Here is a 15000-nt window from a genome sequence, read left to right on the forward strand (position 1 = left end):
TCAACACAAGGAGATCTACTCTCCCTTATAGTTTACAAAACATGTCTGGATGTGAATCATTAAGCCCAGGTCGGGGTTTACTTAGCTTTAATCTGTTTGTTTTCCTGTCTCTTTCTCTCTAACTGATGGGCATACTGGCTTTTCCTTTCACCCTACTGGTCTGTTTATGTTCTGTGAGTGTCTCGCAACCCGTTTGTGTCTCACTCTCCCTTTATGTCTCTCTCTTTCCGATCCAAACTTCTCTCAGTCTGCCCCGTCTGTCTGCGTGCCTGTCTGTGTGACTCTCGCTGCATCAGTGTGTGTCTGTGTGTCAGTGTGTGTCCGTGTTTCTGTCTGTGTGTTGCTCCATCAGTGGAGGCCCTAATAGTCTTCCTCCAGCGGCACTGGCTGTCCACCATGGCTCTCATCCGATACAGCGTTGTACTGTAGGTCAGCTTAAGGCTCGCTTGTGTGTGTGTCCAAAGAAACACCTCCGCTTCTGGGGCTCCATCGGCCCTCTGTTCAGGGACTGGGGGTGGAAAGGGGTGGGAGTTGTTGGGTGGGTGTCACTCCACCAACACCACCACTAAAGGAAACTTGAACACTGTTTCAGCTCATTGGCAATCCATAGGTTGCAATAAAACAATCACTGGCAGTTTGCTCACACAGTATCTGACCAATGTGTTGTATAATGTCGGCCGCTCATACAGTCAAAAAACAAGAAATAAAAATAGATATATGTATATATATATATATATCAAACACAAACTCTAGAATACTGGATCTAAAGCAGGACTTCATAACAGCATGTTAGATTTCGATAGATTTCTGTCTTTCATTTCCTTTACTCGTCTACTTTTATCTTTAAACTGATTGTTTCTAACAGAAAATGTGTTAAACAAAAGAAGATAAATCAAGAAACAGTGACGTCCATGAGCAATGACGTGACAATGGATCGTGCTCAACTAAAAAATAAAGGTATGTCTAAAAATGGCGAAAAATATCCTACAGGGCTGTTACAAAAACTGAAGCTGGTTTGTCTTTTAAATTTTCATTTTTTTAAAGAGACACAATGCTAAAACAAAACAGAAAACAACCAAACAATCACCATCACTCTTCTATGCCACTGGTTTTTCACGAAGCGCAGACCGAACAAGTAGCGAGCGAGCACCGCTAGTAAGCTAACCGACATGCTAATGTACTCCCGGCTTTTCAAACTGATAGAACTCATATTTATTAACTGCCTTCAACAAACAAACAGACATCGATGTTTCATCATTTCATCAGGTTTTCACTCTCAGAAATCTGGATTCGTTTGAGTTGTGTTGTTATAAATGTTGTGGTTACTGTCATTATCATGACATGTTTAAGCGAGGGGGATAGGCATTCGTTTGATATGGAGTTGAAGGGAATGAACCCACACTAAAAGGTCCATTGGGAGAAGTACCAAAGGCTTCCGTTGCAGTCTGAGGTGGACCTTTGAATCTTTCTTCTTGTCATCATTGGCAAACGTTGAAATTCAAGTGGATGAGGACTACTAGCATTAGTTCTTTCCAAGAAAGTCCATGTCAGAGTCCTCTAACAGAGAGCTCTATTGGAGAACTAAACTGGAGACCTCTACTGGAGAACTCTACTGGAGAACTCTACTGGAGAACTCTATTGGCGTGTTAGCCCAAGGTCCAAGCACCCAGATTGTCACAATTTTACCGACTTCTGCTGGCCGGTGGGTTTGCATTTCAATGCTGGTCGTTCAAGTTGTCATTCATGTTATTCATTCCTTCATTCATTCACAGGCTTTTTTATTCTTTAATCATCAAGCAGACTCTCTCCTGCAGGCAGAGGAGGAGCTGGGGAGTTGGTAAGAGGGGGTAATCCATCCAGTCACTCCCCCCCACCCCGATTGAGGCCTAAAAGCAGGTGAGGGTGGGCAGGCGCAAAGGGGGAGGGGGAGGGGGTGGGACTCCATACACTTGGCACATGAGAAGGTCAGGGGTTAACAGAGCTCAAAGTCTTTCCCCCCCATCAGACATCAACAGCAAAGGAGAAGGAGGAGGTTGGCATTCAAAAGTTCTCCCCCTTCGGACATCAAAACCAGCGGGGCCTTGCGGGGTGAGGGGCCAGCAATTGGGTGGGTTGGTTGAGGTGGCCGTTGAGACTCATCTAAGTAGTGCTGCTTCGGTTCCATCATGAGGCGTACACAAAAAAGGACTCCCATCCTTTACAATCACAGGAGCAGACGTAGCAAACACATGTCGGACGTTTCCCTCATCCACGCCCTCCTCCCCCTTCATCAGTCCTTTGTCCAACCATCCACTCCTCCACCCTCAGCCCTCACCATGAGACCCCCGCAGGGGGGGGGGGGGGGGGGCTGCTCTGTCCGCCCGCCCGCTCACGCCTCAGAGCAACACCTCTGCTGGTTGATCTTCACCTTGTGCTTGATGCCGTCGTACAGCTCAAAGTTGTAGTTCTCCAGGGTGGTGGAGGAGCGGGAGGACAGGCCGCTGTAGGAGCAGGTGCAGTAGAGCAGCATGCCGGCGCACACGGCGCCCAGCACCACACCCAGGGAGCTCATCACGATGATGGTGAGCAGGATGGGGTCCAGGGAGTACAGCCAGGCGTTGTCCTTGTCCTTCTCCGACACCAGGGTCACCGAGGGCGGGTCCGCCGACGACGGGGTGGAAGAGGAGGGCGGCCATCCCGGAAAGACGTAGCCTGGGAAGGGGGGGGGGGGGGAGGATGGGTTAACGTTTGGTACTTGGTGTTTAGCAGAGGGTTCTATTTCTCTCAAACTGGAGTGGATTCATTTTAACAATGTGTTCAATAAGCTTTTGGAGGCAGCCTTTTGTGAATCCCGACAAACTGATGTTGAACCATGTTATGAGCTCAGTGTCACTAGTCAGTAACCAGACTCCAGGTCCTTGTGCACAGTCAGCTATTGGCAAGTATAGGGACTGCAATATAACAGAATATATACAGAGCATGCTGCAATTGCTCAACAAAGTGGATTGATTAAATTACATGTAGGTAAGGACTAGAGGTAGGGGCTAGACCATCTTGCAGCAGGTGCACTGCAAACATTGTGAAAGTCTTTCTTTCTTAATTAATAACACATGAATAATGCATAGTGATCTACGAAGGGCCATAGCTTAAACGATTTCAAACACAAAAAAAATCACGCTAAGCTATCCCACAAAATGTCTAATGTGTTATGTATTAGACACGTGAACAAGCCAGTAAAGGACTGCATTTAGGGAAGTAAACATAGTAAATAAGAGTAAGATTGAAGCCGAGAACGAAGTGTTCTCTGTTGTTCCCGTCAAGAGACTTGATTAAACTCCTTTTAAGGAGTGTGCAACACACACACACACAGCCACACATACACATGAAATAATCTGATTGTTAGAGACAGCAGGTTTTTTTCCCAGATGCCCAGAGGGAACGTGCCTGTCTTTCTTGGTTCTCAAACACTCACGCACACACACACACACACGCACACGCACACGCACACGCACACACACACTTAAATAGACCTGACTCTGTATGTAGCCAGAGGCTTGGTTTTTGTTGTAACAAAGCTAAAACATGGAGAGCCAGAGGCAAAGCTGGACAGCATAGTTCACACGATGTAGCATTAGCTCTGTTTCTGGGATGACGCTATGTAGCTTTAGCTCTGCTCCAGGGCTAAAACTGCATAGCTTTAGCCCTTCTCTGACCTAACGCTGCTCCAGGGCTAGTGCTATGCAGAATTAGCTTTGCTCAGGGGCTACTTCTACGAAGGAGAAGTGTAGAATTAGTCCTGAAACAGAGCTAATGCTAGCCTGCTCCTAATGAGGCTTATCGAGGACTCTCTCCGGCCTAGCCATGTAATCTTACTGTGAAAATGAACAACAGAAAGGAAGAAGTGAAGGAGAGAGGAGGAGGAGAAGGTGGCCGAGAGCGGCGAGGGAGAAGAGGATTGATGCGGAGAGGAGAGGAGGTGGCGCGATTAAGTGTTTGCGTTGTAACCGGAGCCTCACCTCCGTTGAAGCGGGGTTTCTGGTTGAAAACAGTGTCTTTTCCAAAGTCAATAGGTCTTGGATCTGCCAAGGAGAGAAAGGAAAACAAGGTTGAGCCTTGAGGAGAACAGGGGAGCACAGAGAACTTCACAGAGTCAACAACAGAAGGTGATAACTCCCGGACCCAATCTCGTGTTATGTCAAGAGCTTGCCTTCGCGGCCCGGTACGGCGTCAAACTACCCTATCTGCTGCCAAGCGATGGCTATCTGACGCCCACCTCACACACAGTTCTTTACACCGAAACCACTTCTTAGAGGGAGGTATTTACTCGACAGCATCAAGCACACCTGAGTGACGCTCGGTGGGAGTCCTCTGTACCGTGGCGGGAAGCCGCCATTATTCCCCTTATTTGCTGTATCAAAAAAGAGAGATAGGAGCGAGCCTGACCCTTATCCAGAGAGTTTCATTATGTGATAAGCATCGTCTAGATCTTCATTCATTCAAAGAGAGAGAGAGGGAGAGAGGGGGAGAGAGAGAGAGAGAAAGAGAGAGGGGGGTGGGAGGGAGAGAGCGAGAGAGAGAGAGAGAGAGAGAGAGAGAGAGAGAGAGAGAGAGAGAGAGGGAGAGAGAGAGAGAGAGAGGAGAGAGAGAGAGAGAGAGAGAGAGAGAGAGAGAGAGAGAGAGAGAGGGAGAGAGAGAGAGGGAGAGAGAGAGAGAGAGAGAGGGAGAGAGAGAGAGGGAGAGTTGGAGGGAGAGAGCGGGGGGAAGGAAAGTTCCCTTCAAAAATAAACCCATTCAAGGTGTTTCATAGAAAAATATCACATTTTATTACCATTCCATTCCGTACATTTGAGTTACTTTAGTTCCAAGACCACAGCATGTAAACAGGCTAGAAGACAGCTTCATATCTCTAGGACGGGCTGAGGTGCAAGACCAGGCAGGGTTTGGTGCTCCATTCGGTTCAAATCAGCCTCTATTTAAGGACATTTATATTATAATTTTGCTCTTTTTCAAAGAAAGGAGCAATATCCAGGGGCAGCAGACAGTAGGTTGCTTCCAGTGCTAAAGGAACCATTGTTGCATTATGAAAATAAAAAGTAATAAATATTCAAAAGATAAGGCATGAGAAACTAATTTGATGGAGATAAAAAAGACTGTGTTCGACTTCGTTTCCCTAAGTGCGATAAAGACGTATTCCTTCATAAAACACTGTAAGAATATACAGGCACTGGTATCTATAGTTATCCGCAATCACTTTAAACATACAAATACAAATAAATGCACTTAAATGCCATGGAAAATAGACAAAATTTACAATTTCTTAATTAACAAAGATGAAATACGGTGAGGTCAAATCTAAGTTGAAACAGGAGAAGATACATAAACCATGATTTGCCAAATATCAAACCTAAAAATTACCTTTAACCCCTCACCTTGATTATTTAGCCCAAGGTCAATGCTCATTTCAATAATTGATTGACGTATGTCTAAGTTATTGCAATGATTCATCGCTCAGTGGGTAACACTACATTAAGTATCAGTAAGTCAGGCGGACAATACTTTTTGGGACTTATTATTTGGAGGCCACTTAGTGAAAATGAATGATAACAGTATGAAAAAGGTATCAACAATCAGGTTGCTGAGGAGCTGGTCAGAGTCAAGGCCTCACATTCACAAAGGCAGACCAAAGTGCTTCCAGTTTATCAAAGAGCTGTGCTGGTGGGTGCATACATAGCACTCAACCAAATCCCCTGTATCATCATTATGCCGTATATGATCAGTTATAGATATGTCATACATCATATCTGACTCTAACCCTTGTCAGTCGTGCACAAGACACTCTTAGAGCAATACTTACGAAATAAGAACAATATCAACATCTTCAAAGAAGGCATAGAGTCACAAAATAAGAATAGGACTGTAAACACCAGATAGGCAATCATCGGATGTGCCTCATCTTTTAGAAGTAAGGTCAAAGGTTATAGGTTACCAACAGTGATTCTGGTAGTGAAAAACAAACAATAAAACATTGTCAAATAAAACAAGGCAGTTGATCCAGACAAAACCAGATGAAACTAGATAGATCATAAAAGACAGGAAGAGAGCTCACCAAACCATATTTAACCAGGGCGACAGCGAAAAATATAGAGGTAGAGAGAAAGCGCTAGCGAGAGATAATTAACGCAGCCATATTAAACCAGAAAGACTGAGTGCACATTGGAGAGAAAGTGAGAGAGAGAGAGTGTGAGAGATAGATAGAGCGATGAGAGTGAGAAAGAGAGAGTGAATGAGAGAGAGATGATCAGTGCACTCCTGCAGATTACGAACTTCATTATGTCCTGAGGGGGGGTCTTTAAACATATACTTAACATGAATTACATTTCGCCATCATTCCTGCGTAATACGCGCATCAACCTCCCACCCCGACCACCACCACCCAGAAGGAGCGGGAGCATCCATCTATTTATATTACAGGCATGAACGTTGAATCATCTCCAGTCATCTGTTTGATCAAATGCAGCACCATCCAAAGGAGCTGGCCTGAACCCTGATTGAGCCGTCTGTGTTCCCTGGGTCTGATCTCATTGTGGGTGGGGTACCACGCTAACCCAAAGACCATCCCCCCACTTCCCCTTACAGCCCCCAGGCTACCTTCTCACCTGGCACGTCTCTGAACCCCCCTCCCCAACCCCCCTCCCCAGCAATATGTTAAAAGCCCAGCGACGAGAGGCGGAGATGATGAAAGCGAGCAGATAGAAAGTAAAGGAGCTAAACTCTGAGGAGGAAGACGGTTGAACACTTTCTAACGACGCTGGCGGTGAGCCGGCGGGCGGAGCACCCGGAGAGGGAAGCAGCGCTCGCAGCCCAGAGCAGATTAAACCCCCCCCCCCCTCGCTTTATCTCCCCTCGCCAATTACTAACCGCAAGAATGAAAAGGGGGGGACGGGGACTTTTTCTATTCTTTTTTTTCTATTCAGGCACAGCTGTGGATGGCTCTTTAGCACGGTGTGCCCCCGTCCTGAAGGGGCCGAGGACCCCGTGGAGTGCTTACACTCGTTAATATTTTGTAGGAGAAGCGGAGGGAAGGCAGGGAGATGCGGGGTGGACGGGGGAAGGAAAAAGCAGCCAGCCTGGAAATGCTTACTGCAGGATTTCATAAAGGCAATGTGTTCCATTAACTAATTAGAAATATTAAAGGGTCTCAAAGCAATCTGTGACGGAGACGTAAGAGGCGTGGGCCGCTGATTTAAAAGCACTGTGTGACAAGGTGCCAACGCCTGCTCCAAATCGAGACGAAATCGACAGGGGGGCAGTGTGTGTGTGTGTGTGTGTGTGTGTGTGTGTGTGTGTATGTGTGTGTGTGTGTGTGTGTGTGTGTGTGTGTGTGTGTGTGTGTGGTTGTGTGTGTGTGTGTGTGTGTGTGTGTGTGTGTGTGTGTGTGTGTGTGTGTGTGTGTGTGTGTGTGTGTGTGTGTGTGTGTGTGTGTGTGTGTGTGTGTGTGTGGTTGTGTGTGTGTGTGAGAGAGAGGGAGCAAGAGAGAAAGAAAGAGAAAAAGAGAGAAAGAGAGCGTAAGACTTTAGAGAGTGTGTTTGTATGTGTGTGTGTGTGTGTGTGTGTGTGTGTGTGTGTGTGTGTGTGTGTGTGTGTGTGTGTGTGTGTGTGTGTGTGTGTGTGCAAGGCTAACAAGAAACAAGAAAGAAATAGAGAAAGACAGAAAGAAATAAAGAACCATTTGAGTAAACCTGCAACGGCAGCACAACATAAACACGTATCATATATCATTTCTGTGTTTGTGCTAAAGACCCTCATTGATTAGGGTGAGGCATTAAGCTGCCACACTGACGCATATTATATGTAAATCATAGAGAGAGAGAGGGGGAGACGGGGGAGACAGAGACAGAGAGAGAGGGAGAGACAGAGGGAAAGTCTGAAAGGGCACAATATGGCTACATAAGCAGTAACCAGCTGAAAATGCATTAGGATAATAAAGCAGAAAGGGCATTCTATGAGAGAAGGGAAAAAATTGGGTTTTCAATCCTAATGAAATAACACAAAAAAATGGCACAAATGGTAAAAGCATCGGGAAAATGTTTTCTTTTATATATCTTGATATACTATATGTCATGGCTGAGGGAGCCAGATTCCCCCAGAACAAAACAACCACACATTGTTTGAAGAGCACACGTACAGTCACATACACACACACTTGTCTGTACACACTGTCTCAAAGTGGCTGTATTGTGCAGTGTCATACTCATACACACACAAATGTATTCTCTCTCTCTCTCCCCCTTCCAGCCCATCCCATCCTCTAGTTAATTCCTAAAAACAACATGGCGTGTCTAGTTCCTTGTTTGACAGCTAACAAGCCACAGATCAGACCGGGCGTCTCTTTTTCTGAAAATCCTTCACGTCCAAGAAAATATCAAATCCCCCCCACAGGTGTGTCTTACTCCTCTATGAATAACCTACCTGTCAGGTGTGGAAAATGTGAGTGTGTGTGTGTGTGTGTGTGTGTGTGTGTGTGTGTGTGTGTGTGTGTGTGTGTGTGTGTGTGTGTGTGTGTGTGTGTGTGTGTGTGTGTGTGTGTGTGTGTGTGTGTGAGTGAGAGTCTATGTGTATGTGTATGAATGTGTGTGTGCCAACATCAAGCCAGTGTCAGTCCATCTGTTCATTGCATGCCCAGCTGCTCCCTGTCATCAATAAATCGTATGGTCTTTGTTTAACCGCTACGGCGCATCAACCACTGTGTCATTTTAATTCTCTATCTATAAATTCTCCCCACCGGCACACACACACTTCAAAACTACTCATAGCTGTGATACGTCCCATCAAGTCTCACTCGTAATGGTGCATTGTAGCACTTTTTCTCGACGCCCCCCTGAGTGTACAGGGAGTACTGCAGTTCTGTGCGCCAAAACACACGCCAGTGTGACAATCCCTTCCTTCTACGGGTCAACCCAGGGATCCCCACCGACCTTCGACCCCTTTATATCCAAGGGATACCCCTCTCGAAACAGGAGGCTAAAAATGCTCTGAACATGTCCACCAGCGCCACCGCCGCCACAGACAGCAGCAGTAGCAGCCGATCTTTAACACACAGAGTCGTACAGTTCGTCCTTGTCCAAGCGGATGTTGAGCATGGACTCCAGGCTGGGCAGGGCGGGGGCACTGGGCAGGAACACGCACTGCGGGCCGGGGGCGGGGAGCTGCTGCAGAGTCTGCTGCTGCTGCAGGGACTGGGGCGGCTGTCTGGGGCGGTACCCCGGGTAGGCGGGCGGGCCCTGGGGCTGTTGGTACGCGTGTTGGTGGTGTAGGGGGCGGAGCTCGTTGTCGTGGTACAGCACTGAGTGGTGGTGGTGGAGGTGGCTACAGGTGGTCCTGCTCTGCTTCTTGTTGGCCAGGTAGCAGCGATGGCAGCACAGCACCGTCAGCAGCGTGACCGCGGTGAGCAGCAACAGGGCCCCGCCCCCCACCAACACAAAGAACCAATAGGCCGGGGCGGACCGCGCCGCCATAGTGTTCACGGTGGGCTCCGTCCCACACATGGCTCCCCCTGGAGGGCAGGAGGACACATTACAGGTGGGCCTAGCGGCGGGGTCAGGCAGCTATGCAGGGTGCAGAGTTGCCTATAATACCCTACCCTAAAAAGTTCATAATGACTGCATTACAGTCACTAAGCAGCTAGGAAGTTATAGTTAATAAGCAATGGGATCAGTGAGCAGATCTGTCCCGCAGTTGACAAGTTCAATGTTAATGTCTGACGTGTGAAGGTTGCTAGGCAGAATGTTAACTTCTTTAAACATAATCAGGAGCCTCTTTATTAATACATTTAGACACGTCAGCACCAGCAATCAAAATGGTGTTGTATATTTAGCTCAGGACAACAATTCTCATAAGGTCAACTGCATACTGCTTACTACTTTATTTTATAATCTGTGACACGTAGTGCTTTTGTCAACGTGGAAAGCGCAGGCATTAGCTGCACATTTACAGAGTCATGCCATGCTGAAACCGCAGGATTTGATTGGTCGGTGCAAAGCCGTAGTTAGGCAGCGAACGCATCATTCCAGATCTGAATGAGGAGCAGTGTGGGCGGAGGGGCAGTGAGGTCATTGTTTTTAAGATATGTGGGCCGTTGGGCTGGAGTTAAAACGAAGGAATGGAGCCGAGAGAGAAGAGAGGAGAAACGCAGAGGAAGCCAGCAGAAAGTGGAATGAAAAGGAATCACAAGTGAAAGGTGAAAGAGCCAACATGAGATAAAGAGAGAGAGAGAAAGAGCCAACATGAGATAAAGAGAGAGAGAGAGAGAGAGAGAGAGAGAGAGAGAGAGAGAGAGAGAGAGAGAGAGAGAGAGAGAGAGAGAGACAGAGACAGAGACAGAGAAAGAGAGAGCGGGAGAGAGAAAGAGAGAGAACGAGGAAGAGAAAGACAGAGCCGGGCCAGAGAGCATGAGAAGGAGTAATCCAGTGATGATATATTTAATCCTGCATTAAATGAAAGGAGAAAAAAATAAGTCTAATGAAAGAGACTGAACCACAGAAGGAAAAAGTGGATAAAAGTAAAGCATTCAAACGCACCATAGAGACTCAGAACCTGGAGCACGCTCACAGTCTCCTCTGCCTTCTGATTGTAAAGCTGCGCGTTAAGAGAGCCTGCGCTGTCGGCCTCGCCACACATTTACTAAAACATCCACCCTTTTATGCTTCTTCAGATCTGAGCGGGTACTCTGGTGAGAGAGAAAACTACATGGGAGCTCTGTTGCAGAGTGGCCCGTTGAAGAAGGGATTAAAAGACACTTTTAACTTTCCTCCATGAACACTAATCTATCTATGTGCAGGAAACCCTCTTGATAGAGGAGATTTCCTGTTTCATGGGATAAGGTGCGTTTAATGCAGGATTAACCGTGGGGGGTCAGGTTGTGAGAGAATTCTTCCTTGTGGGAAATTAGCATAATATACGTGCTATTGTGTGTGTGTGTGTGTGTGTGTGTGTGTGTGTGTGTGTGTGTGTGTGTGTGTGTGTGTGTGTGTGTGTGTGTGTGTGTGTGTGTGTGTGTGTGTGTGTGTGCTTTTGCACCATCATGCAAAATCGGTCAGACTGCCAGCCATTTCTTGCCACAAGCCAAATGCTTTCTCGATCGAGATCCAACAAAGTTCCATGGTGGTCAAGATGCTCTGGGTTTACTGCAGTTAAAAGAAGGCGCAACCGATGAACCATAATTACAAACTGGACAAGGACATGCTTGGGTTTGAGGTAGGTCTAACCGGCATACGCTGTGTATTTTGAGTATATTACGTTCTTTTTTAAGAATGTTTAAACTAAATGCATCTCCTTCTGTTGTCACAGATACCACCTGAACAGCTTGAGACAGATCAAGAAATAACCCTAGCAACAATTCATTTCAACTGTAAAGTTAAAGGATAGATAGACTTTATCATAGCATATCAAAGCAACATTTAAGGAACAAAAGTCCTGTTATGTTGCTCAACAAATCTAGCTCAAGCAATGCTGACCACAACCGCCCAGCTATTAAACCGCTGGCACATATTTAGTATATTCTCAACATGTTCAACTTTGGCTACCCCATCGTATAAGAAATAAGATCCATTTCCATTGGTCTCACTGTTCTTTCACACATAATTAGCAAACCTCTCTGGACCGTATTATGAAATGAGTGGATACCGGCTATACGATACCAGCTAGCATCAACAGTTAGCATCGCTCGCTTATGAGATGAGTGAGTACAGGCTATACGATACCAGCTAGCATCAACAGTTAGCATCGCTCGCTTATGAGATGAGTGAGTACAGGCTATACGATACCAGCTAGCATCAACAGTTAGCATCGCTCGCTTATGAGATGAGTGAGTACAGGCTATACAATACCAGCTAGCATCAACAGTTAGCATCGCTCGCTTATTGGATGAGTGAGTACAAGCTATACGATACCATTTAACATCAACAGTTAGCATCGCTCGCTTCTGCGATGAGTGAGTAAAGGCTATACGATACCAGTTAGCAATGCTAGCTGTCATCATAGCCCAATTTGTCTAATGACTTCGACTTTGAGCCAAAATGAACTAAGAGGTATTTTTTCAGTGACTGATCCTATTTTAGTGCAGTGGAAAGACAATATAAGATGCCAAATATCTACTCTGCATCCTGACAGTATTTAATCTCACAGACACACACACACACACACACAAACACACACACACTCATACAAAGAGACACACGCACGCACGCAACATGCTCACACACACACACACACACACACACACACACACACACACACACACACACACACACACACACACACACACACACACACACACACACACACACACACACACACACACACACACACACACAATATACACCACATGATTGAAGATATAAGTAAGTTCTGTTGAATTATACACAATAACACTGAAGCTCAATAACAATAAAGTATACTAGAGGGAGCAATAAAGATGAAAAATAAACCTTTTCTGTGATACACTGATATTGTTCTCAAATAACTTGTTTGGTTTCTCTACAACAACTGACCTCAGGGCAGTCATTTTGACCACCAACAATCTGCACCAACAAGTATAGGGTTCTGTTTGTTTGTCGTCTGTTTGTTTGTCTTGACAAGCAAGGAGAATAAAATAAAAGAAGAATGAAAGGGTTCCATATTTTTCCAACACAGACTTACTGCTTACTTGACATAAACCCAACACACACCAAGGTGGGGAGAGAAGAGAAGGGAATAAAGAAGAAGACAGAGGGAATGGGGATGGAGGAGAGGAGGATGAAGCAGAGGAAAAGGAACGGAAAGCACAGGAGAGAAAGGAACCACCGGAGAAGCAAAGAGTTGCAGGGGCCGAGGAATTTTGGGCAGAGGAAAGGCATAATGGCAGAGGAAAGAAAGTGAGGGAGAGAGAAAGGTAATCTACGACGGTTCAGTCTCCACATATGGTGCGAGGGCAGAGGATGGATCAGAGATAGCAAAGAGCTTAAATTAAATTAAATTGATGGAGCGATTTTAATAAACAGTTGGGGAAAGTGTGTATCAAACCCAGGGCGCTTTGTCCTCCCGGCTCCAGTGGTCGTTTATTTATCATACACAGCAATAAAGCAGCCATCCCTGTTTAGAATCATCCCTGTGTGTGTGTGTGTGTGTGTGTGTGTGTGTCCCCGCCACAGGCCCGGCATCACTAAACATCACCGCGGCAGAAAGCGGCCCCCGCGGTCGTACATATATTACCATCAGAGAGCGCCGCGCATCCCCCAGACACTCAGTCACTCCAACAGCTGATTGGACGCAAGCCTCAAGGTGTGGCCTCGGCTGTTACACACAGCACTGCCCGGCGGTTAGACTGATCGACCGCCAGCCCAGAGGCACCGGGGGTTCGATCCCCGATGTCTCCAGCCGTCGTGTAGGCGTTCCACGGCGAGACGGCCTCAGCTCCTACCACCTGCTCCTTAATGACATGCATCTCCTCGGATCCAAACCGTCTGCTAAATTAGGAAACGTTCCACCGCCGCCGTCGACAGATTCCTCATCATCTCACCAGAGACGTGAGAGCATTTCTACAGTGGGAAACAGCACCGCGAGTGAGAACACAAGGAGTGGAGATCGCTGGCGGGCCTTCGGGACCAGGCCACACCCCTAACGATGTATTGGCGCCGGTGCCTGATGAATAATTCACAGCCGCCGATGTTGACGGTGAACCTGTTTGTGACGGATGCCTCGCAGTCAATACCTCCATAACTCAATAGCTGTCACAGAGTGAGAGAGAGAGCGGGTGGGAGGTTGGTACGCAGGAACAAGGCCTCAGTCCAGCATGCAGAGGGGGAGCCATGCTGGAGCGATATATGGCTAGGTGCTCTCTCTCCTTGTGCCAATGTCACAGAGATGGGGAGGGGGGGTATTTTGAATTTGAGACAAAAGAGAAAGATGTGAGAGAAAAAGAGGAAGAGAGAGAAAAGTAGAGGGAGAGGTAGAGGGAGACGGGAGAGAGAGAGGTGGAGAGTAAGAGGAAGAGAGAGAGGGGTATCACGAGGAAGGCATTAAACCCAACCATCACAGCCTCTGCACCACACCAATATGGGCGAGCTCTTCCGATATTCAGCCTCCTCAGCACCCATTTTTCACCCCTCACACACATGTGTCAGCAAGGGGTAGGACAGACCAAAACAAGGTGCCCCTGACCCAGAGTAGCAATGCAAGCTCAGTTTAGCGACAGGCAGGAAGCACAGACAGTTTGGTACAGGAAGTAGGTCCAGCAGGAAACAGGAAATGGAACTTACCAGTCATGTCTGGAGGGAAGGCTGGGAAGGGCTCTGCTCGTGAGAGAGAGAAAGAGAGAGAGAGAGAGAGAGAGAGAGAGAGAGAGAGAGAGAGAGAGAGAGAGAGAGAGAGAGAGAGAGAGAGAGAGAGAGAGAGAGAGAGAGAGAGCGAGAGAGAGAGAGAGAGAGTTAGGGTTAGAATTGCCAAATTCTTGAAATTTTACATGTTCAATCTCTTGCTCACACACACACATAGCAATATGCTGACCTTTCTTTTTATTATATATATATTTTCTGCCTTCCCCTTCCTCCCTCACATCATCATCTCTCTGCCCTACCCTCGCTCTCTTCCAACCTGTCACCTCATCCTTGCTCTCTCTGTCATGATCTATCTCTGTCCCTCGCCCGAGGTTAATGGCAGCAGAATTAATGGCGGGATGACTCAGAGAAAAAGCAGTGGGGGAACAGTACGAGAGGGTTTTCGGAGGGGGAGAGGCGGGGGGGGGGGGGGGGGGGGGGGGGGGGGGGGCGGGGGAAGAGGGACGGAGAGAGGGCGAATGAGGTGGACAGGGTCCACAGAAGTTCGGTTTACTGAAGTGCGTACGACCTGGTGTATGGTGGAGGTGACGGAGCGGGAAACCAAAAAGGAAAATGAAAAACCAAAATGGCAAGAAAATCTGAGACAGATGTGAGGAGAACAGAGAGACAGGCTGACAGACAGACAGACAGACAGACAGACCGGCTCACA

At 47.1% G+C, this 15000-nt stretch overlaps 1 protein-coding gene across 3 annotated transcripts in view; it reads right to left on the minus strand.

Moving 5' to 3' along the window:
• Positions 1 to 15000, minus strand: part of nrp2b (neuropilin 2b) — an 88784-nt gene that overhangs the window by 907 nt on the left and 72877 nt on the right. Inside the window, exons 15-17 of one of the 3 annotated variants that reach the window (XM_056579667.1) lie at positions 14274 to 14306; positions 3996 to 4058; positions 1 to 2691 (exon numbers count right to left, since the gene is read on the minus strand). The exon at positions 1 to 2691 is cut by the window's left edge and continues 907 nt beyond it. In XM_056579667.1, the coding sequence (XP_056435642.1) occupies positions 2369 to 2691; positions 3996 to 4058; positions 14274 to 14306 (419 nt within the window). In that variant the 3' untranslated portion in view covers positions 1 to 2368. Of the gene's footprint in view, positions 2692 to 3995; positions 4059 to 6711; positions 9533 to 14273; positions 14307 to 15000 lie in introns of those variants that run through there. The other 2 variants (XM_056579668.1, XM_056579666.1) reach the window with 2 other exon arrangements.

This window comes from Gadus chalcogrammus, chromosome 20, assembly GCF_026213295.1.
Source record: "Gadus chalcogrammus isolate NIFS_2021 chromosome 20, NIFS_Gcha_1.0, whole genome shotgun sequence".
Taxonomy (NCBI): Eukaryota; Metazoa; Chordata; class Actinopteri; order Gadiformes; family Gadidae; genus Gadus; species Gadus chalcogrammus.